The sequence below is a fragment of the Folsomia candida genome, unplaced genomic scaffold (assembly GCF_002217175.1).
Source record: "Folsomia candida strain VU population unplaced genomic scaffold, ASM221717v1 Fcan01_Sc006, whole genome shotgun sequence".
Taxonomy (NCBI): Eukaryota; Metazoa; Arthropoda; class Collembola; order Entomobryomorpha; family Isotomidae; genus Folsomia; species Folsomia candida.
Window position 1 is genome coordinate 8,680,211 of NW_019091198.1, and position 21,026 is coordinate 8,701,236.

The 21,026-nt window shown below is 38.6% G+C and overlaps 5 protein-coding genes across 7 annotated transcripts; 1 reads left to right on the forward strand and 4 right to left on the reverse strand.

The window, feature by feature from the left end:
• Positions 1 to 25: 25 nt before the first annotated feature.
• LOC110851422 lies at positions 26 to 2,380 on the reverse strand. Its single transcript, XM_022099192.2, has 8 exons — positions 1,988 to 2,380; positions 1,761 to 1,919; positions 1,569 to 1,687; positions 1,344 to 1,494; positions 1,124 to 1,266; positions 887 to 1,037; positions 707 to 799; positions 26 to 603 (listed from the first exon to the last, which is right to left on the reverse strand). Exons 1-8 carry the CDS (start codon positions 2,172 to 2,174, stop codon positions 479 to 481), a joined length of 1,128 nt encoding a protein of 375 aa, XP_021954884.2. The 5' UTR covers positions 2,175 to 2,380; the 3' UTR covers positions 26 to 478.
• Positions 2,381 to 3,111: 731 nt separating this feature from the next.
• LOC110851076 (protein lin-41) lies at positions 3,112 to 5,147 on the reverse strand. The gene has a single exon (XM_022098712.2). It carries the CDS (start codon positions 4,579 to 4,581, stop codon positions 3,193 to 3,195), a length of 1,389 nt encoding a protein of 462 aa, XP_021954404.1. The 5' UTR covers positions 4,582 to 5,147; the 3' UTR covers positions 3,112 to 3,192.
• A 68-nt stretch (positions 5,148 to 5,215) lies between these two features.
• LOC110851078 (rab-like protein 2A) lies at positions 5,216 to 7,104 on the reverse strand. The gene is made up of 6 exons (XM_022098714.2): positions 6,726 to 7,104; positions 6,433 to 6,542; positions 6,064 to 6,081; positions 5,827 to 6,000; positions 5,663 to 5,760; positions 5,216 to 5,572 (listed from the first exon to the last, which is right to left on the reverse strand). Exons 1-6 carry the CDS (start codon positions 6,845 to 6,847, stop codon positions 5,414 to 5,416), a joined length of 681 nt encoding a protein of 226 aa, XP_021954406.1. The 5' UTR covers positions 6,848 to 7,104; the 3' UTR covers positions 5,216 to 5,413.
• Positions 7,105 to 9,175: 2,071 nt separating this feature from the next.
• On the forward strand, positions 9,176 to 11,011 carry LOC110850800 (juvenile hormone acid O-methyltransferase). The gene is made up of 5 exons (XM_022098371.2): positions 9,176 to 9,503; positions 9,588 to 9,821; positions 9,919 to 10,051; positions 10,139 to 10,286; positions 10,376 to 11,011. The coding sequence occupies exons 1-5, from the start codon at positions 9,370 to 9,372 to the stop codon at positions 10,552 to 10,554; spliced, it is 828 nt and encodes a 275-aa protein (XP_021954063.1). The 5' UTR covers positions 9,176 to 9,369; the 3' UTR covers positions 10,555 to 11,011.
• Positions 10,679 to 20,837, reverse strand: LOC110850799 (anoctamin-1). 3 transcript variants are annotated; one of them, XM_022098368.2, is made up of 21 exons: positions 19,207 to 20,837; positions 18,823 to 19,124; positions 15,806 to 16,072; positions 15,177 to 15,233; positions 14,679 to 14,839; positions 14,567 to 14,604; positions 14,356 to 14,486; positions 14,034 to 14,266; positions 13,904 to 13,939; positions 13,703 to 13,827; positions 13,368 to 13,600; positions 13,180 to 13,273; positions 13,024 to 13,100; positions 12,735 to 12,941; positions 12,548 to 12,642; positions 12,414 to 12,479; positions 12,248 to 12,327; positions 11,971 to 12,176; positions 11,697 to 11,887; positions 11,488 to 11,599; positions 10,679 to 11,405 (listed from the first exon to the last, which is right to left on the reverse strand). In XM_022098368.2, exons 1-21 carry the CDS (start codon positions 19,427 to 19,429, stop codon positions 11,109 to 11,111), a joined length of 3,231 nt encoding a protein of 1,076 aa, XP_021954060.2. In that variant the 5' UTR covers positions 19,430 to 20,837; the 3' UTR covers positions 10,679 to 11,108. The 3 variants fall into 3 exon arrangements, with proteins under 3 accessions (XP_021954060.2, XP_021954061.2, XP_021954062.1); XM_022098369.2 differs by lacking the exon at positions 15,177 to 15,233 and having other exon boundaries at positions 19,207 to 20,836; XM_022098370.2 differs by lacking the exons at positions 18,823 to 19,124; positions 19,207 to 20,837 and adding an exon at positions 16,826 to 17,524.
• Between the last annotated feature and the right edge of the window lie 189 nt (positions 20,838 to 21,026).

Sequence of the window (21,026 nt, forward strand, 5' to 3'; positions counted from 1 at the left end):
GCAACAAAGCATGCAGTCATCACAGTTCTTGTCCTTCCTGGCTTTGTTTTTATTTTCATAATCACGCAGAGCTCTCCTTTCTTTGAGTCGTTAAATAAATAAATACCTGAATATATAAATAAATACATAAATAAATAAATACGTGTACATGTAAAAAGCTGGGGCGACCGTTACAAAAAAAGTGAGTAGTTTTATACAAAGTGGTTCAAGATAGAATAGAAAGGAACGAACACCCAAATAACACTCTTAATGATTAGCGATTAGGAGAACAAAGTCTAAAAATTGTTGTTGTCTGTACTACCGAATGGTTTCGATCACTGAGTAACCAATACGTAATGTATAGCTTATACATACATATGCCCAACCAGAACTAGATCGGGTGGTATCCTCGAAGATATGTATGTACGAAGTTGATGAGGAAGAGGATGAAATATGATGTCAGAGTCATGTCAGAGTTGAACTTGGTCAGAAGTTTTGGCTACCCGACGGAAGACGGGCAAGGAAGTTGTGTATAATTTAATTTGAAACCGAGGTCCATATCTGGGTTTGTGTTCCCGGAACACACTTGAATCTGCAAGAAGCCCGAGGACATTGTCTGATTGACTGAAAGGAAGGAGAGCCATTGGTCAAGTTCATGTTCAAAATAAAATGTATTATGCAAATGACGGACGGACGAGGCAGATTAGAAATGGGTGCATTATCATACCAACGAGCATTCCATTGCCCAAAGTATCCCCGCAGAATCGCTGTCCATTTGCGAGGAGGTAGTCACCCTCAGTACAGTCATTTGGGGCAATTCCTATGGAATTATTCAAAACAAAAAGTGTAACGATTTGTCTTTATTTGTGGGCCAATATATTGACTCAGAAGAAGAAGGTCACTGTACCACTGAGCATGAACTCATTTTCAGTCAACATTATGCTACAAAAGCCCGGCTGGAGTTGGAAGCATACGTTTATACAAATATTGTTAATTAACTCTCCTTGACCCATGTTATAATTAAATGTCTCCACCGTGCCTGATGGGTCCCTAAAATACTGTAAAAAAGATTACGTTTTTTTATTATTATTGTAATTACATTTTCATTTTGAGAAGTCCATTTGTCATAAAAATGATTAATTACCAAGGAACAACCACTCGGAGCAGCGCACGCATCCCCCGTTTTAAATTGAACGATTCTAATCTTCCAACTCCTCGCGAAAGTTGTGCTCCCCAAATTAAATTTTAGCGTAAACGGACCCGTGGCTTTACTAATGTCGATGTAGTCTTGACATTGCAAAAAATAGTAGTAATAACAGACAGAAAAAAACATGATTAAAATAAATACGCATGTTTTTACTTACACATTTGATTGCCTAAATTTCCGCACAAGATGGGCACCGTCATGCTGGACGTACTTCCGGTTATTGTCACTGTAAAAGTGTCATTCGTACAGTCGCCGAGTGTGGGGCCGGCTATTTGGAAATTGGTGAATTCCAGATACAGCTCACTTGCCTAATTTGCATATTAATAGACAAACTGACAATGATACTTCCATATTAATTGTATTTCTATCTTATTTATTATACCCCAGCCAACTTGTTCACAGTGACGGAGCACATCAATGGTCCCGAGACTGTTGCGGGGAAGCCCGTGTTGATGAAGTACGTATTGTTCGTCGTCACTGTGCCTCCACAACTTGGCGTCACTAAACTCAAAATAGCACCAAGATCAATACTTGTGCTCGATCTGATATTTATTTTTATCTTTGTAACACAAACCGACACAACAGACTCCAAAATTTCCGGCACACACTCCTGACGCTGTTCCCATAAGATTGGTGCATTCTCTTTGAGAATAGCAAGTCCCAATGTCTCCGGACATTGCCATGCAGGGGACATTGTCGAATGAAACTATGCTAAATAATCCTCCGGAAACGACTGAAACAAATGGAATGGAATGGCGTATATAGGAATGAATTATTGCATTGTATTTTTTTACTACGTACCCGACCGTCTCGCTTCCCTTGTCGAATTAAAAGTTGACACTAAACTCTCGAACCCCATTGGTTTCATTATTCGTTCACTTTTCTTGACAACTTGCAGGATTTCCGACTTTGTCATTGTGACGAAGAGGAGGACGAGGAGGAAAAGTCTCATTTTTCTCACAGGTGAAAAGTAGCACGGGCAGACCATTCTGATTCTTACTTTTTGGACGCTAGGCGGAGGAGGAGGAGATGAACTCGTCTGGGATTTCGAAAGTGAATTGAGAGTTAGAAAAGTCGATCACTGCTTCGCCTCCAATTTTGTGGCGTAGTGAGGATGGTTTTTTCGTCAGGCTGGGTAAAAGTGTTTCACACTGGCAGTAACGGACAAATCGCCCATTTCCTTGCTAATTTGCTTATTAACTATCCTTGAATATGCGCAACCTAGATTTGTTAATTCTCAACAATGTACATGTACCACTACTGCTGTCCACAGTTTTAACTCGACTCATTCATTCATTGTCACCTGCCATGTTTGTAGAAAATGTGCAATTTCATCTGAAATTAGGGAATGCTGATGCATGTGCAAGAATGCAAATTCATATGCGGAGAGAGGGTGCTTATCCGAGTTTCTCTCTCCGATTAAAGTAATTTGTTTTTAGGTGTTCAATTAGTTGGTCATCATCGTGTAAGAAAAATTGTCTGTGCTGATAAGTTGTCATTGTGTTAATTGCAAAGTTAATGAGTTTTAGAGTCGTAGACTGTAATAGGAGAAACAAGAAACACAAGCATTTGCACAAGAAATGCAAAATAAGAATGCAAAATAAGATTGTTCTGATGGCATATGCAAGTCTAAAATTGAACTGTTTTTACTCTTTAGATATGATTGTGTTCCGATTAATGAATGCAATGTATCAGTAAATTATAATGTAAAAATGCGAAGATTTTATGCTCGTTGCGGTGAAGAAGTTTTGTGGAATGATTTGTATGCAGTTGTAATGATGGTATAATTCTAAGGTATATGAATGCAGGATTATTATGACAAACAATTTATACCAAAACAGTTGAATACAATTGCAATTAAATTTATTAAGTAAAAAACATTTATCCAAATATATCACATGAAATCTTTACATTGTCAAGTACAATCATCAGTCAAAATTTTTTGTGTTAAATACAATCTGTTACAATTTATAAATTTTTAAGACTAGGTTACAGACTAATTAACATTAAAACACTGTAATGCGTCCATCGTTGTCGAGGGCGGCGATGAATCCAGTCTTGGGGAGGATGGCGACGTCCGTGGGGGCTGAGAGGCTGGTGTTGGCGTTGGCGTAGAGGGGACCGTGGATGGTGGTGATGGTTCGGATGAGGATTCCGGTGGGGGTGAAGACTCGGAGGACGTTGTTTCTCGTGTCGGCCACGATCAGGTTCCCAGCTTCGTCGACCTGAAGTCCGGATGGGCGATAGAGGATTCCGGGTGGGATGAAGGGCAGCAGGGTCAGTTTGGCATCCGTGAATCGCAGCTGGTTCACTTGGTGGAGGTTGAAGTCCGAGACGAAGAGAACTTCCCCCGTCAGGTTGAAGGCCAGTCCACGGGGGTAGTTGAAGACCGACTTGTGTTCTTTCCAGTTTCCACCAACTCGAAATTCCCGAAGGTAAGTCCCAGCAGCATCAAAGAACTGGATTCGGTGGTTGCGAGTGTCTGCCACGGCGACCGTGGATCCGTCCGGAGAGATGGCTATTCCCCACGGGTAAAGGAATTGTCCAGCCAGATGTCCTCGTCTCCCAAAGGCGCCCAAAAATGACCCGTCCTTGGCGTTTAAGATCTGAATGCGATGGTTGTCCTTGTCGGAAACAAAGATCCGATCCGAGTGGACATCGTAGGCGAGGCCGACGGGTCTGAAGAATTCTCCTGGTCCAGCTCCAAATTGTCCAATGATGAAGTCCAGAGATCCATCCGGTTGGTAGACGATAAGTGTGTGGTTGACCCGGTCAGCGACCCAGAGTTGTTCCGTTTTTGTGTTATAGCAGATTCCCCACGGGTTGCGAAGTCCGGAAGATTGTTCCATGTCCGAAATATTCCATGTGAGGATTCGGCGAATGGACGGCTGATAGTTTCTTGAAAACCGGATCCTGAGGGGGCAGCCTCGAATGGGTTGCGTGGCGTCGTGGCAGATCGTAACGGTGTAAATTCCGGGAATGACGGGTCGAAAGATGTAGAGAATCCCGCTTCCGCCGACGTCCATGCAGTTGAGAATGGGAAGAGCGACGTTGTTGTTGGGTCCCACGATGACGATGGTCAGGCGTTTGAGATCGTCCTGGGTGGCTGGATCCTGGGCGGTGAGCAATACCGTGGCGTCCTCCGAGGTCAGGAAGGATTGGTCTGGCAGGCTGAGGCTGATGTTGTCCTCAATGTCGACAGGAGTTGATTCTTCCAGGAGGCGGTTCAGTTCAAAGGAGAGACTTGTCCAGTCCACGACTTCGTCATCCCACGGCGACGGCGGAGATGGGTCCGAGGGCGAGACATTGGTCGTGTTGTAGCCAGAATCCAAACAAAGTTCTTCATCCGTGGAGTAGCAGGGGAGCAGGTCCAGAAGAGGCAAGTTGAGATGCATCCTGGTAGCAGGGGTCCCAATTTGTAGTCTTCAAGGCAGCAAGAGGGTCCAGTCCACAAAGGCAAGGAGGTCCGGGAAGAGGAGGCAAGGTGAGATTCCAAGAGCAGAAGTCCAAGTGAGAAGTCCAGGAGCAGGCAGCAGGTCCAGTGAAGGTGTTGTCCGGTCGAGGTCCTCCAGAAGTGTGGATGCTGAGTGGGGTGGACGGAGCCCTTTTATTCTCCTCCTTTCACTCACTCGCAAGCACAAAACCCGACCTCCGCGATCCAACCCCACTACCGGGCTCCGCGATCTGACATCGCAACTCAACTACGCGATCCAACCCCGTGACCCAACCTCAGCACCGAACTTTGCGATGCAACTCTGGGATTTCCCTCCGCGATCCAACGTCGCGACCGAACTCTACGTATTCTAACGCAGTTGATACATAGTTAATTCTCACCTACGATATCATTCACTCACAATTGACAAAAATAACTTGTTGAAACCAACATCTTCTATGATGTACAAGATAAAGATATATGTATGAACTTAATCTAACAATACACAAAATGTTCACACATTTATCAACTAAAATGTAGAATATAATTTTATTTTGATCCCACAAAATGATTTCTAATTATTTAAATGATCAAAGTAACATTTTGAACGAATAATTGTTCTTTTAAGGTTCTACAGGATTTCACAGGTAATTTTTTTACAATCGACCGTATATAAACCTATACAAAATCATAACTTTGTATCACATTCCTCTCCTAAATTCATGATACTACACTCTAACTAAAATATTTTATTGAGATATCACAAGAATTTTTTGGTTATTTTTCGGCCCTGTTCAATCTTTGCTTGGCGTTACTGAGTTTTTTGGGGACTCGTCGTCTTCGCCATCTTTCTCGTCAATTGACGTCTTGTCAAGCTCTCGAAAAATCTGGTCAGTCCAATGTGTTGGATTTTTCTTGTATTTAACAGCTCCCTCGATAGCATCGCGAAATAACTATTAATTTAAAGAGTCGTTTTAAATAATTGTGTACGAAGTAAATAAATAATGCAATAAAGAAATATTGAAAATCAATATTTTCTGTACCTTCACCACATTTGATCCAGTGGCAGCCGACACATAGTACAACGGTATACCTTTGCTCTCCGGAAAAGCAAATGTGCGATTGGTAATATCCATATTTGCTAAAAAAAATAAGCATACATAAAAAAATATTCATCATAATTTCATGTGGAATTTTTACTACTCACAGTCAATCTTGTTCGCCGCACAAAAACAAGGAATCTCTGGACGATATTGTCTCAACTCGTCAAACCACTGGGACAAATTCTTGTAAGTGACCTTTCTCGTCGCGTCGAAGACTATGACGCATGCATCCGCCTGATGATAGTACGACGGGTGGAGGGATTGGAATCGTTCTTGACCTAGGATATCACCCATAATTAATAAAATATTGATCATTCTCATGAAAATTTATGTATCAATACCCGCTGTGTCCCAAAAATCTGAAATTCAAAATTACTATTTTACATACATGTCATTATATGGAATTAAACCGATATGCATGACAAGCTTTTTTTATCTTTTAAAAATAGCGTAGCCAATAACCAGATTGAATTGAATCAGTTTCATCTCATGTGCGTGACTCCGTGACATGACACGACTACGATTATTCAATGGACTCATCGCGACTGAATGAATCAGGAAACTAAATCAATGACAGATACACATACATACTTATGCTGGACGAAAATAAATTGAAAATGCATACATACATACAAGAGAGGGAAAGTAAATTAGACGCAGCAGGTGCGTGATGTATGGTTGTGATCGATTTAATAAATCCAACAACGTACCGACATTGATGACTTCCCCTTCCACCTTGGACCGATACCGGTACAGCGTCAGGGCGTACGTTGACACTTGTTGTGGTTTGTATTTATCCGATAAAAACCGTTCCAGCAGCCTGAAAGAAAAACACAACTAAATTAGTTGGTGTATGGTCATGCCCCATACTCTCGCCCACATTTGACATTGGATCTACATTTTATAAGTGAACCAGTCAGGCAAATAAACAGCACGAATAGGCCAGCAGCTTATTATATAATTAAAATGGACCGCATTGCAGAAATTGGTACGAAAAACTTACTTTGATTTCCCCACTGCCGAATCACCGAGACAAATCACTTTCACAGTCAAATCTGAATTGTCGGCAGAGTCATCAAAGGAATTATTCAGATTGGAGGAGGAATCAGACGTTTCTTCAGACATGATGATGACGATGTGATGATGACCACCGAAAAAGAATTCGTTCCTACTGAGCAAATGAGTGACTAGAAAACTACCCTCGTGCCGCCGTGGTGAAAGCACAATTACAACTTCCCAGAGAAACTAAACTGACAACCGAACCGCGATTGCGACGAGGGGAGAATGACGAAGGGAAGTGAAATGAAATTTCTGCTGGTGCTACTGCTCCTCGGTCGGTCGTGGCAGAGTTGACAGAAAAACGGCAGATGATTGACGACGTGGGCTCCTTGTCGTCATGGCAACGCGGTACAACTACAAATATACATAAAGGAAGGAAGGAACGAGTGAGTGAGTGAGCAAATGAACCCTGAAAGTTTGGGGAGAATTAGTTTAGCCAATTGCTCAACCGAGAAAGGAAAGGTGAAATGGATAAATTTATTGAATTGCATTTCAGTCTCAGCCCGTGGTGGGCTGGGAGAAGAGGAAATAAACCGAGTTTGGGAACAAGGGCAAAGAACTCAAATGATGATAAAATGACCCATAATAATCCTCAGTTCAAACGGTGGCGAATTATAACGAGCTATGTATATTTGACATTAATTTATCTCTTCATGCCAAGTTTAAGATGTACGTCATTCGAGAAATAAATGCCCAACTTTTGTATCTTGATTATAGCGAAGGGTGACATTTTCGGGAGGACTGGTTGACATTTTCTTAATTATGGGCACAGAAATACTTTGTTTTCTTTCGGAATATTTGCTCTGTTCTTAGAATAATAATCTTGAGAATGATTGTTTGTTATGTGATGTTTTTATCAATGTTTGTCATATCTACTTAAGTCCAAGTTCACTTTTTTAAATGCGTAGGTTGCAACTTTTTGAACAATGTGTATCTCAATGGCATTCGATATAATACTTTTTGTTATTTATTTTGAAGTTCTTGTAGAAATGGGTCATTTAAATGGCCTTGATATAAATAATATATATCGGAATATTAATGTGGCTCTTTGCCGGATATTATTGTCCATAGAGAAGCTACTTCTGGCCTTGATTACTTCTTTACAATTTGATATCAACGTATTGCATATATTTTAAATCAAACAGTGTCAATGTAAAATGTTGAAAATTTCATTTTTATATTGAAATGAAATAAAAATCACCACCGTATAAATCGATCGAATTGCGATACGTAGGTCGCTTATACAAACATAACTTTTCATATTCATAGAAGTGGTCTTGTCATCATCATACCCCGGACAAATATTTTTTTATCCTACCCTACTCGTGTTGAGCTCAACATGAGTAGGGTAGGATAAAAAAATATTTGTCCGGGGTATGGTCATCATAAATGATTATTGATTCGCATTTATAAGACTGATTAATTGTCCCGTCCATAACGGATGACATCAAACTAAACGAGGCGTAAATAAATAAAATTGTCCCTGGCATACTGACATCTACTCTTCGATTTACTCCAACAGTTTGAAGTTCTCTGCATGCAAAGTAGACATCATCAATTTCTAAGCACGGTAACAACTAAACACATAAATGCGTAATACAGCATGCTCGTGTTACTTTTGTCATGCTGGATGGCTGGACGATTGTCTCGATGACGAAGTAAGCAATTATCATGACAATGGAAGACGGAAGGATGGTTGGTGGCATTATAAGCATGCATGTAAATAGTACGTATTTTTGTAGGTGCTCTTTAACTAGATGTGATATTAATAGGTATCACTTGTATCATACAAGTGTATTCAAGTTAAACATCCCCATCGTCACAAAGGACCAAAATAAAAACAAACTTACCAAGAATACACACATTATTGCGAAATGTGTTGACCAAATTGGCTCATAGACTATGCATATATGTACATTTATTCCTGGGTTGTTGTATGTCATGTGTATGCAAAGAGGAGGATGGTCTGGTGACACTTATCTGAAATCTATACATACCTGACAAAGAATCGCACCAGACAGTGTTAAAGCTGGAAGAAGAAATTTATTTTTAAAACATGATTGCGCAATATGTCTAATAATAATAATGTCTTCGTACAACTAGGAATTGAAACCTTGGAAAAGCATGAATGACTCCAGGTTGGCACTTCCGTCGACGTGGTAAAATTCATTCATAAAAGTCATGTTAATAATCGTATTAATATATTTTTAGTTATTCAGAATGTCTAAAAATAAAACGTGTTGGATAACATTCATTCAAATTTGCTCAAATTTACATATGACAGCAAAAGATGTGACCTTAGATTTCCAGATTTAATGCAATGTTTTTCGTGAAGACGAGTAGAAATGAACGTTCATCTTGACTGGATATAAAAGACGCTCCGATCTTCCTGAAAACATTAACAAAGTACAACTCAACCAGAAAAGATCTCAGCTACTTTTCTCTCGCACATTTAACAAACCTTTAAAAAACTTTCAGTTTTGAAGTTATAAAATTTACAAGTTGTTCCAGACTTATAAATTATTCGAAATTTACAAATCGTTCAAAGTTTACAAGTTGTTTCAAATTTACTCTTTTCCAAAACAAACATGTACGATCCAGACTCTTACGACAACTACAGCCAGTTCCAACGCCACGACGCCAAAGAACTTGTTCCCTACCTTGTAGCCAGCATGACGCCGAAATTGGGAGAAACAGTGCTCGACTTTGGTTGCGGGACTGGGTAAGAAATCACTGCCAAGGAACTGAGAACCAATATTTCACAATAAAAACACAGCTAAAGATGTTGATACAATTGTCATTTCAGGTTCAACACCAAGAACATAATACTGCCGGCACTGTCAGAGATTGGATCTACGACTTCGACCCAAGTCTACGCAGTTGACCTGTCCCACAAAATGATTGAGTTTGCTTCCGTGAGGTACGAACATCCCCACGTGACCTACATGGTGGCCGACGTGATGAAGGATGACTGCGAGTTTCCCTGCAAATTCGACAAGATTTTTTCTCTACACGTTCTCCACTGGATTTCAGATCAGAGGTATGCCGATTATTTACTTATTATGATTTGTGTCTAGTCACACTCATAAAAAAAATATTCTACGGTCTTTTAACGTATTTTATTTTCTGTGTTGCAGGAAGGCACTCAAAAGTTTGTGGAACCTGTTAAAAATAAATGGTGAAATTGCTTTCTACTACATCTCCAATGCTGCCGTGTTCAATGTGTACGAAAAAATGAGCCAAATCTCGACATGGCAGTCTTTCATGACTGTAAGTTAACAGCAGATTAAAATCCAATGATATATCAGTGTCTGAAATATTATGGTGTTAATATTGGGTTAAATAATTTGTCTCCAGGATGTCAAGAACTTCATTCCAAAATCGTACTTCAGCATTGACCCGGCCACTGACATGCAGATTTTGATGTCGTCGGTCGGTTTTCATCCACAAGAAGCTCTCAACTGCAGACGAAAGTTTTGCTTTGACAGTTTCGGCGAAATGATTGGTAAGTGTATTTACTTTAATGCAACACACCAACCAACAAATTTTTATTCCCCGATAAGACCCCAATTTTAACTAAACTTTGTAATGCAGACTCTGCCATGGCTGCCAATCCATTCATTCACCGGATCCCGGAAGAGCTACAAGAAGAATACAAAGCTGACTTTTGTCGTTGTTTCATGCCTCTCGTACGACTAACCCCAACAATTGCCAAACCCAACGCCATCGAAGTCGAGTACAGCATTGTTATGATGAGAGCCATCAAATTATAAAATTCACTTCCGACAGTTGCTTCTGTGTTCCTTCTAAAAATTATGAGTGATTGTGATTAAGCTTCTTTTTTTTGCGAGGGAGTGAATGACGCTGATAATAAATGCCATGGTCTGTAATATTCGGTTTTCTAGTACATCATTTAGTAGTCTAATTTATTTCTGAATGGATTGTAGTTACAGCACAGCTGAATGTCAAATTAACTTATTAAACGGAAATATGTGAAAATTTTATGATACGAAAATTAAATCCATTTCATATGAGCAGTCTACAAGCACGGGAGAGTAAAGCACATTTCCTGAACATCGGGATTGGGACTTCAGTCAGATTAAACATTATCACAAGCGGTACAAAAAGTTGCATAGTATTGGAAACTCGGTATACAACAGTTAATTAAATATCGTTCAGCCAGCAGAAATTCATATGTGTGTGTATGTATATAAGTGCTTGTCACTTATACAAACATTTAGTAATAGCACATTGCGGACAGACTCAAAATAATAATATTGATTGCGGAGAAATACTGACAACGACGGCAACAAAACATATTATTATTTTAAACCATGACTTCATTTGTCTTTCCTGAGTTTGCATTATTAAAATCTTCCACATTTCGGCGTCGCGAAGAGGCAGAGTTTGAAGGACATCTGACTAGTTCCAGTTCTTTCTCTCCGGCGACAGGGTTCCACGCGGTGCTGTCACCTCCTGCAGAGATTCCTCGGGCTCGGACCATTTCTTGCTTGATAATTATTTCATTTGTCAAATAATTTTCACGACGAATTTGCTCCTGTAGTTTTCGAGGTGTATCTGGAATGACCCACTTTAAAAGCATGACGCACAGGGCTACAACGTTCTGTGAAGGTAAACATTTCATGGTAAGAATCACATGTGCAAATTTATAGGATAATTATCGTGAAAATGTAGCAAAGTCTTACCTCAAAGACAACGACAAATGCCAACCTTGCCATCCACACTTTCCAATAAAAGTCGGTTCTCTTGTACCTCAATTCTTCTGGGGCATCATAGCTGTAACGATAGGTTGGATATCTGTCGAAAATATATTTAAAAAATTTTTATGCGTACTTAAAATTTCCAAATCCTGTCATATTCTTATGCAATAAACTTTTTAAAATACACAACTCACCGACAAAAATCGTGTGGCACTCTTAGATATTGACCTGTTGGAGGAAGTTCCAGACTGGACGTGTTAAACTGAGCCAAGGAGTGTTCCAGAAAACCGTTCAAAGTCCCCCATCTAGGATCATCCCGTTCGTGGAGCCCATATCGATAGACCATTTTTGGAATGAAGTTGGAAGTAAATGCAATAATGAAAGCCTGGAATTGTCATAAAAAAGTTCTTATTGTTTTTTACTACAAAACTTAAACGAGGGATAATTGGAAATTAAAGTTAAAATTACGTTTGAAATAACAGCAAGTTTCCCAACACCGTCCAGGATACCGTACCAAACTCCTATGTCTTTGACACGCTGGCCCACGGGTCGTCGATAATACACCAACAATTTTTTAGCATCCAATCGCATTTCTAAAATATTGTTGAGCAAGGCAAATAAGGGGGCAAGTGGAAAGGCAGCAACAAATATAGTGACGAATCCGTATTGCAAAACTAAACATAAAAGTAATTAGTTTAATAATAGTCACCCGAAAGGACAAGTCACTTATTTTTAGGACAATTACCCATTTCAAGGTATTCAGGAAAGAGTGAGCGAGGACCCCAATCCAGTAATTTGTAATCTCTCGCCCACTGCGTTGTAAATCTGAAACATGGACACCATCATGTTAAAAGTCTAATGATGAGTCAAACGATGATTAATGTGTGATAATGTAATGTAATTGATCTTACAAGGTTCGTTTCTCATGAGTAATTCCGGTCAATAGTTTAAATTGATTAAACCATTTGATTGCGATTCTGTAAACCACAAATTCATTACTCCGTAATTTTTTTTCTAGACAAGATGTTTATTTTCAAAAACTTACGGCCAAATCATTTCAAGGACAGTGTTCAAAGCTTGCTTTCCGACCATTATAATGGCTAATTGTATGCATAGCTCAGTCATGCATCCAGGACCACACTAAAATAATTGTTGGATATGAAAGTATGTACAATTTAAGAACCCTATAGCTATAGAGGTGAGTAGTGTATAAGATTGGGATAAATATGTACCTCTTCCTGTCGCCACTTCCTTAAGAATTTTGTATATTTTGCGGGCGAGCCCACGAATTTCCCTTTGAAAAATGCTATGTAAAAAATGGACGAGTAGTAATTCACGAATTGCAACATGTACATCTTGAGAGTAATGCTGTCATCAAATTCTGTTTGAGTTCGGTGGAGCTCAAGTTCTGTAAGATATTCTGCCAAAAACGAGTATAACTATAATAAAATAAGACATTAATTAGTTGCATGTCAATCTATTTCAATAAATGAACGAGTATCACAGGATCAGTTGTCTCACCCAGTTGAAAAAATAGATAAACACCAAGTTGATGCAAGCAGCAGTAGTACTGACGAGAATCAGTCCCCAGCTATGAACTAGAGAAGTATATAAAGTGCATTTTCAATTAATTTGACCAGCTAACCCAATTAATATATGCACATTGTTGGATCGTACCATCACGTTGATCCCTCCAAGTCCTATTGATTGCGAATGTGATTGCCAAGCGATAAGTCACAACTGCTACAACTGCAGCTACCGCTAAACTTATCTGCACAATAAGTTTTAAAGTTAGATGTTGCATTGAATAAAACATGTTTTCTTCTAACTTTATGTAAAGTGCAAATTTCTAAGAATCTCCTTACCAGAAGTAAAACCATGGACATTGAGAACATCCTGTAGGGCAGTTTCATTTTCCAGAAGGGAACATACGGCTCAGTAGTGCTTGTAACGGTGTTGCGTTCGTGTTTCTTGACATGTTTCAATCGAATCAAATACTCTTCTCTCGGATGTTCTTCCTGAATATCGAATCCTGTCAAATCCCATCTGTGAGTAATCTCGGCAGAGTATCGTTTCCAGCACTCAAGAAATATCGCACCTGTACAACAAGCGATAAATATAACAATTAGTGAGAAACGTCTCACCATAGTATTAAATCGTTTCCTACATGTACCTACATACATAAATATATACAACTTACTCCAAAATGACATTAGCACTGCAAAGAACACAGTGGCATCGTTATCAAAGAGATATGTCAGCCTGGTATAGAAACATACATCGTGGAGCGACCAATAGTCGCACACGGTGTCGCATAAAGGGCACCTAGAATAAACAATCCAATCAGTAAGACTACATAGTAGACATTGTTTTTCGAGTGATATTTATACATATATCTCACATAGTGAAGTTGAAGTGGGGATTGCAGACGTCCTCACTGCAAATTGGGCAATAATAATTTATTTTTAAGACGTAATTCTAACAAGACGAACATTGCGGTTATTATGCATAGTTCATTATAGTGAAAGTACCTGTGTTGATTTTTATACAGCGTAAAACAACCATACAGGAAACAAATAATCCCGAGACCAGCTGCAAATATGAGCATGTGAGTGTAAAATCCCAACCAGGCGAAATACAAGCCAATCTTGACTCCGAAATATTCCTTGATGGCATCAACGGGTTGGTACTTGAGACATTTGCTTACTGAAGCCCACTCGATGGATAACAAATGTCTCTGGCTTCCAGCAGTTCTGAGATCACCCTGCCAAAATTGTCAAATAGCATTATACCAAATTAAATTCCGTTCATCAACAAGCTATTAAATCATAAAGATGCTTTTAATTTACTTACATCGTGAAGTGGGTACGCCGCACTGTAGGTATAAGCATTTAACAAGCGTTCCATTCCAAATGCAAAATCATCCAATGGGTCCTCCGTGTAGCGTTTTCTTCTCAGGATGAAATCTAAAATGCGAGCTCGAACTGTTCGAACACGTAAAAAACTATGAAATTGTAACCAGTTGCTATTAAAAGTTATAATTTTTTACTATAAATCAACATACCAGCCGGAGTGAAAAACTCTTTCTCGTCAACGTCAAACCTGTCAAACAAAAATTATTGAATATAATTTAATTTACTTGGCCAATTTCCCCCCTATTTAAATTAGTGACGCACAGATATTCCTTATCTCTACTGTAGATTGCAGTAAACTTTTGATCTTCAGGAGGAAATATTCTAGGATCGACGCGAAAGTAGTCAGTGACTATCTGAAACCACGACTTGACTTCGGACAGAAGTGTGTTCTCGGGAGTCCTCATCTCCAGCATTTGTGGAATCTGCAACAATAATGATATTTTAAACTCGTTATGAAAATCCAATTAGTGTACAAGCTCATGAATTTATAGCTTGGTGGCATGATTCGCAATTATAAAAGCGTCTCATTCCAAGCCAAGTATTGTCTAGGGCAGCTATTTATTCAGCAGCAGCAGTAGCAGCAGTAATAATAACAATGCAGTCTTAACAGCTCAAGTCCTCAAGACCCATTATCGTAATGCATTTAAGGTAATAATTATATGAGACAAAATTAATGCCATTTTTATCATATTACGCATATAGTTTTGCACCCAAGCTTTTTCCAATTTTCCACCAGGATGTAACAAAATATTTTAAAACCTTAAATCCAAACTCTTCATTTTCTCCAAAAAGTTTCTCCATAAAATCGCCTTGTAGCTGTTATAAAAATCAAAGTAGCAAATGAAGATATTTCTCTACTCATCTACATATTTAAATAATTCATGTCATCATCATCAAGTAAATAAATAATCATTCCATTTATATGTAAGTACTGTTGTATACTCATGCATGTCTCAATTCTAATCTAATTAGATTACATCAAAATCAAGCTCACGCGATGGAAGATCGTTTAGCGGTACAACGTCGGGCTCTTACAGATTACACAAGATAAGAGCTCGCTTCATATATACGTTATATATGAATAAACAGGACTAGAACTACAATGCAAATCTTGAATAATAAATAGGCAACTATTTTAAATAGCCCAAAAATTTACAGACAGGACAAATGTTTGGCAAAAGTTAACTTATCAAGGAAAATGTCTATTTGCATAATTGCATACGTAGCGTTTAAAGGGGTAAAAACTCTAGAAAAAGATGTGATTTAAGAAATGAGAAAACCATTTTGAGTTTGTTCATGTCAAATGTTTTGATTTGAAAACGCTACTACGCGTTGTGCTATGTATTGAAAAAAGTGCAATATTATTTATTGGATTATTTTTACGATACCTGCTTCATTGGCATTCTGAGTTTGAGAATTTCCGCATATCGTCGCAATACTTCGATGGGAGCGTGTATTTTGACAAAATTGAGGTTACACGCCTCCAGCCGCTCCCTCTCCAATTTTAAACCGTCCTCCTCCAAGTTCCGCTCGAAAACGCGGCGTCGTTCCTTCGCCACGTCGGTCGTGGCCTGATCTTCGGACCCGTCCCACACGAGGACAAAGTCCACCTCGGGCAGGGTCATGACTTCCTGAAATGCTACGCTCTTCAGTCCCTGAGAAAAAGGGTGAGAAAAAAATAAACCTTAATTACATTACTTTTAGTACTTATTATCTAACACTATTATTATATCTTTATCACTATTACTTTTTATATTTGTGAAAATACTTGTGTTATAAATATTTACGATGTGATTTTAAAGGATACTGATATTACAGAGGGTTTTGGGCGCACCCAACAAAATCAACAAGACTAAATAAATGCAACCTGGGACAAGTTATACGAATCCACCACAGAATGAAAATGTTGATGATTGTGTCCTACTTCGTCTATGATACTAATAACGTGGTAAATAGAGTGAGATGTGAGATCTCATCTCCCGGTTTAGTCAGCTAGATTACCCGTATCGTTGTAAGTATTCTACCCGGTGCGGTGTTGAGATCAACAGATGGATTGAAATAAAACCCGTGTGTGTCCGTAAAATAAATGGGACACGCGTCCTGTTCAGTGGTCTAACATGTAGTGCTGTTTTTTTGAGAAATCCGCAGAGACCTTACACTTGGTTGGCTGTTTTGGAAATGGAAATGTGCATGGAAGCGTCGTTTGTTGGTGACAACTGGTCTGTGCGCGTCCCTCGGAAGATAAAACGTTATCTAGCCACGCCACATTCTTTGCATACTACAGAGTTCTAATAATGGTACAAATGCCATGTTTTTCATGATGTGGAGTAAAATAAGGACGCGTTCAAACAACCAATAAAATGATATATTAGCAAATAAAAGTATTGAGTCAATCATGTCTTCTTTACCTGTTACAGTGGCAAATGAGTATATTTGTTGGCACAAACAATGTCACCCCGGTTGACGATAGGTATCACATTTTCAGTTTTTGTGTGACAAGAACTTAGAAAAATTGCAACTTATAGGAACGAAAGTTAATGGCAATGAGTTACTTAAAACTATTCAAAACCGAGGCACTTTGGGTTTTATTAAAGATAAATTCAAAATTTCCATTATTTATTATTATCGATGACGAATTGTTCTAGAATTTAAATATGACACTTGAGCAATGTTGAAGCAAATAATAATCTTGTTGACGCACCGAGTTCTTTTACATATGATCGCCCCTACTGGCTGGCTGATGATTTAGCAAATTTAACTTTCATATAACGGAATGACTAAGACTACTCGAATTTTGAATCGCAAAAAAATCACGCCAATAATAATCCAAACCAGAGATAGATTAAGATATTACAAAGATTCCATAAGTACACCCCCTGTTACTGCAGGGATAAATAATATATTTACATCACAGAAAGTGCAATAGCGCATTAAATATAAGTACTATTATATTAGGCAATAATATAGCAACTTCACAATCACAACCTTCACATTCATGAAGTCAGTTAATCAACTAAACTGGAAAACTATAATGAAAGATGACGGAACACGAAGAGGAGGAAAACAACAGTAGAACTCATGGTCTTCTTCGTCATGCAGTTGTACATAAACTATTGAATACGCTCTTCTGCACAGTGAACTGTAATCACCTCGCAAGTTAATGAAGAAAAGTAAAGTAAAGTACAGCCATTTCTTAATACAGACATGTCATTTTGTATGCATATGTACTGCACAAAAGCGATGACTGGTATGCATTCATGTAATATCTATAAGACAACCACATCGATAGTACAAGTCTGGAAGAAGAATCTTTGCATTGCATTGTCGTCCTAATAAGAACTCACAAAGTCAAGCATCGTTACGTACGAGGAGTGATACTTATATAATGATATGCCATGCAACTTTTTTCATTTATTTAGCTTATTCAAGGGTAGCCGTATCCTGGCTGTGATTGAGATGATGGCATTACGAAAACAAACCACATCAACATCAATGATCAAGTATAAGCAGCTTAATTGAAGATTGATTTGAGAGCATCCAAGGAAATTTAGTATGCCGACGTATTTATACCGTGCAAAAGTATGGATTGCCAAAAAGACTGGAGTGCATTTTTTGTGCTTAAATTATGACTGTATGGAAATTTGTGTTTAACAAAAGTTGAACAATTACACGAAGCTAAAAGTTAGCTACTCTCTGGTTATATTGGTAATTATATAAACAGAGATTGCATGTCTAGCGAAATTTATGTATGTGCTGGTTTATGCGAGGTTTGTAAAAGAGGTTAGAGCGAATTCCATGATCGAATTATACATGTAAATGAATCTAACTTGTCAGGTGGAGCATTTCACTTGCGTGTTTTGGACCTAAACTCGATAATGCTTGTTTAATTAATTGACTTGTATTTTATTAGTTGGATGATTAACTCGCATTAATTCACGTGGTATGTACATACGGATTTCGCCGTGAAAACTGTCTCAATTCCATACTATCACGAATCTGATTTATTTATTCGATTACTCAGGTTTTCCATGCAAATACATCAAACTGTCATTAATGCCCCAAAACTACGCTTCTATGATGCCACTAGCCAAATCGAATCGTGCCAATTTTAGGTAAGTTGGGATTAATATGTTTGTGACAAAATCGAGACACTACACATCAAATGTGACATCAACCCACACCCGTTACACTAAGTAAACAAAGATAAGATAAACGCGTGAGAGTGTGTCCATTTGTTGAAACGGCAGACTGTGAGACGCTAGTGGTACACAAAACCTTCTGATAATAATAATATCACCACAAAAAATCTGTCTGGCAAATGGAGAAAGATGAAGTATGTAAAAATTCAAGATGTACACCATCCTCTATGACGTACAACTCTAAATAAATATGTAAAAAACCTCACCTTTCTGCTGCTCCCTGGATGCAGTGTCATTGATCCTTGCGGCGAACTAAAAATATCCTCACGGTCCGTGTCGAAACAGAGACTTTTATAACTTCGAAAAGGACTCGTAGGCTCCCCTTCGTCCGAAAAGTAGCAGTCCGACATAAGGTCCAACTCTTGGGCCGAGTGGTAAATACTGGAAACGGAACTTTTGCTTAGACGCCATGACCCATCCCGACTTCCGGCCATGCTCCCACTCGCACTAACAAACCGACCACTCCCACTGCTCCGACTCACCAGAGAGGCTCTCCTATCGTCCCCCGCTAAAAAAATAACGATTATGTACTAAAAAACGTGACAATTAACCATTAATTTCGGCAAGAAATCGCGACTTATCATTCTCACCACTGGTTATGGAGCGTGGCCTCTGCTTACTGTCCACTACATCGATCTTCCTCTCACGCCGGAGTAAATTCGTAGTTTCATGCAAATCTGGACTAATCCGATCCGCCACCAAAATCCCATCATCGTTGTGATGTTGTTGAATATCGTCGGTATTGTCGTTCCTGCGACTTGCCCCAGGGACGGAGGATGACGATCCTTCGTCAGGATTTCGTCGAAAAAACATGACTTTTATCACGAACCTTCACCTCCCTCGGGACCAGAATCTCTTCTTCCCTTTCACTCTCTCATTCTTCATGAAGAGTCAACTTGTCCGAATACATGACACGTGCTGACAGGACTATTATTGGATAACTAATTACTTGTAATGGACAGGTATTTACGAGTAAGTAGCAATAGCAGCCAGCAGCGTTTTATAATAATAATAATCTTCACTTCTTCTTGGACGTTGTTGATAATTTAGTTGCTTGACAAGAGGCAGTCGGTAAAGAGGTTAAGCACCAATTAATCCTTGCTCGCAGCACCTTTTATTTATTCCCTTACAACTTTGTACTGTAGGTAGATTAGCATTATTATTATTTATTGCAGACGAGAACAAGATGGATAAAAATCACATAATATTTCAATTGGAGTAGTAAAATAGAATGAAATCAGATTTTCACGTGAATATCTATTTATCTCGTGTAAAACTTATTCTTTACTGGCAGGAAATTTATTTTAGCTAATAATAAATATCACATGTTGGCGATGCAGAACACAGTTGTTTTAGGTATGGTGTATAATAATTTACGGTATATTTATATAATATAAGTGCAATTTAAGTAGTCTTACTATTCCTCGTGGAAACTATAATTCTTTGAAACAGTGCTTTTTTGGCTAGGTGTGTGTATGGTGTCATGCTGACTGTCTTTTGTGCAACAGGGTGTGAATTTTAAAGCGATAGGTTAGTTAAAGTAATAAAATCTTGGTTAATTAAATTTGTTGATTATTTTGTTAAAAGGCTTGATTGCATAAATGGTATGTAAATATGTATGTTTTTCCTTAAAATTAGTCAAGGAGAAGACATGATTTTTATATTTGTATGTAAATTTTACTTTTGTCTTCCTCCGGTCCCTTAAGGCTTTAGGTGTATAAAAGATTGCGAAATAAATATGTATGTATTAGCACCGTTTAAAAAGAGATTTCTTCTCACGTATTTTTATTATGCTCGGGATCCCTCGACATTGAGTTCCTTCCGGTTATAATTGATTATTACATTTTGAATCGTCACTATTTCAATGTCTGGCACTGATTGTCACTCTTTTTAACTCACTATTAGTTTGCATGCACAACATCATGATACAAATTCACAACCATCACAACTCCATCAAATACTATACAATTTAGCTGCTCTTCACTCTCAGTCGCAGAGAGTCTTAAATTATTACTGGGCACTAATATACACACCACAGCGTTTAAACTATAGCTTTTTTAAGTCGTCGTCAATCCCAATTTTGAACCCATGTCGCTCTAATGTTCCTATCATTAAAATGTGGCTAATATTACTAGTCCAGTTGTAATTTTTGTCTCACATTTTGATTCTGCACTCTTGTTTTTATTTAGTCGAGAGAGAGGAAGTCAAGCTGTCAAAGTTGGAGCATTTCTCTATGTCATATGGTTCCCTGGAGTTGGTTGCGTTGCAGTTGTATTGGATTGCAGAAGCTGGTTTGGTTTGGTGCAGAAAGGGTTGAGTTCGATCATCCCAATACCGTTGTTCTTCCATCCAGCAGAGTAGAAAACCTTATATAGATCTTAATTAAGCCCAGTAGTAGTAGTTCGTAAAA

Coding starts and splice junctions, on each gene's coding strand:
- LOC110851422 (XM_022099192.2), bottom strand. CDS start 2,174: ATGGTCTGCCCGTGCTACTTTTCACCTGTGAGAAAAATGAGACTTTTC. Junction 1,038..1,123: donor CTCCGAGTGGTTGTTCCTTG/GTAATTAATCAT, acceptor TCTTTTTTACAG/TATTTTAGGGACCCATCAGG. Junction 800..886: donor AAATGAGTTCATGCTCAGTG/GTACAGTGACCT, acceptor ATAATTCCATAG/GAATTGCCCCAAATGACTGT.
- LOC110851076 (XM_022098712.2), bottom strand. CDS start 4,581: ATGCATCTCAACTTGCCTCTTCTGGACCTGCTCCCCTGCTACTCCACG.
- LOC110851078 (XM_022098714.2), bottom strand. CDS start 6,847: ATGTCTGAAGAAACGTCTGATTCCTCCTCCAATCTGAATAATTCCTTT. Junction 5,761..5,826: donor TGCGGCGAACAAGATTGACT/GTGAGTAGTAAA, acceptor TATTTTTTTTAG/CAAATATGGATATTACCAAT. Junction 5,573..5,662: donor CTGGATCAAATGTGGTGAAG/GTACAGAAAATA, acceptor TTAAATTAATAG/TTATTTCGCGATGCTATCGA.
- LOC110850800 (XM_022098371.2), top strand. CDS start 9,370: ATGTACGATCCAGACTCTTACGACAACTACAGCCAGTTCCAACGCCAC. Junction 9,504..9,587: donor GACTTTGGTTGCGGGACTGG/GTAAGAAATCAC, acceptor TTGTCATTTCAG/GTTCAACACCAAGAACATAA. Junction 10,287..10,375: donor CAGTTTCGGCGAAATGATTG/GTAAGTGTATTT, acceptor TTTGTAATGCAG/ACTCTGCCATGGCTGCCAAT.
- LOC110850799 (XM_022098368.2), bottom strand. CDS start 19,429: ATGTTTTTTCGACGAAATCCTGACGAAGGATCGTCATCCTCCGTCCCT. Junction 13,940..14,033: donor CTGTATAAAAATCAACACAG/GTACTTTCACTA, acceptor CCCAATTTGCAG/TGAGGACGTCTGCAATCCCC. Junction 13,601..13,702: donor AGTGCTAATGTCATTTTGGA/GTAAGTTGTATA, acceptor CTTGTTGTACAG/GTGCGATATTTCTTGAGTGC.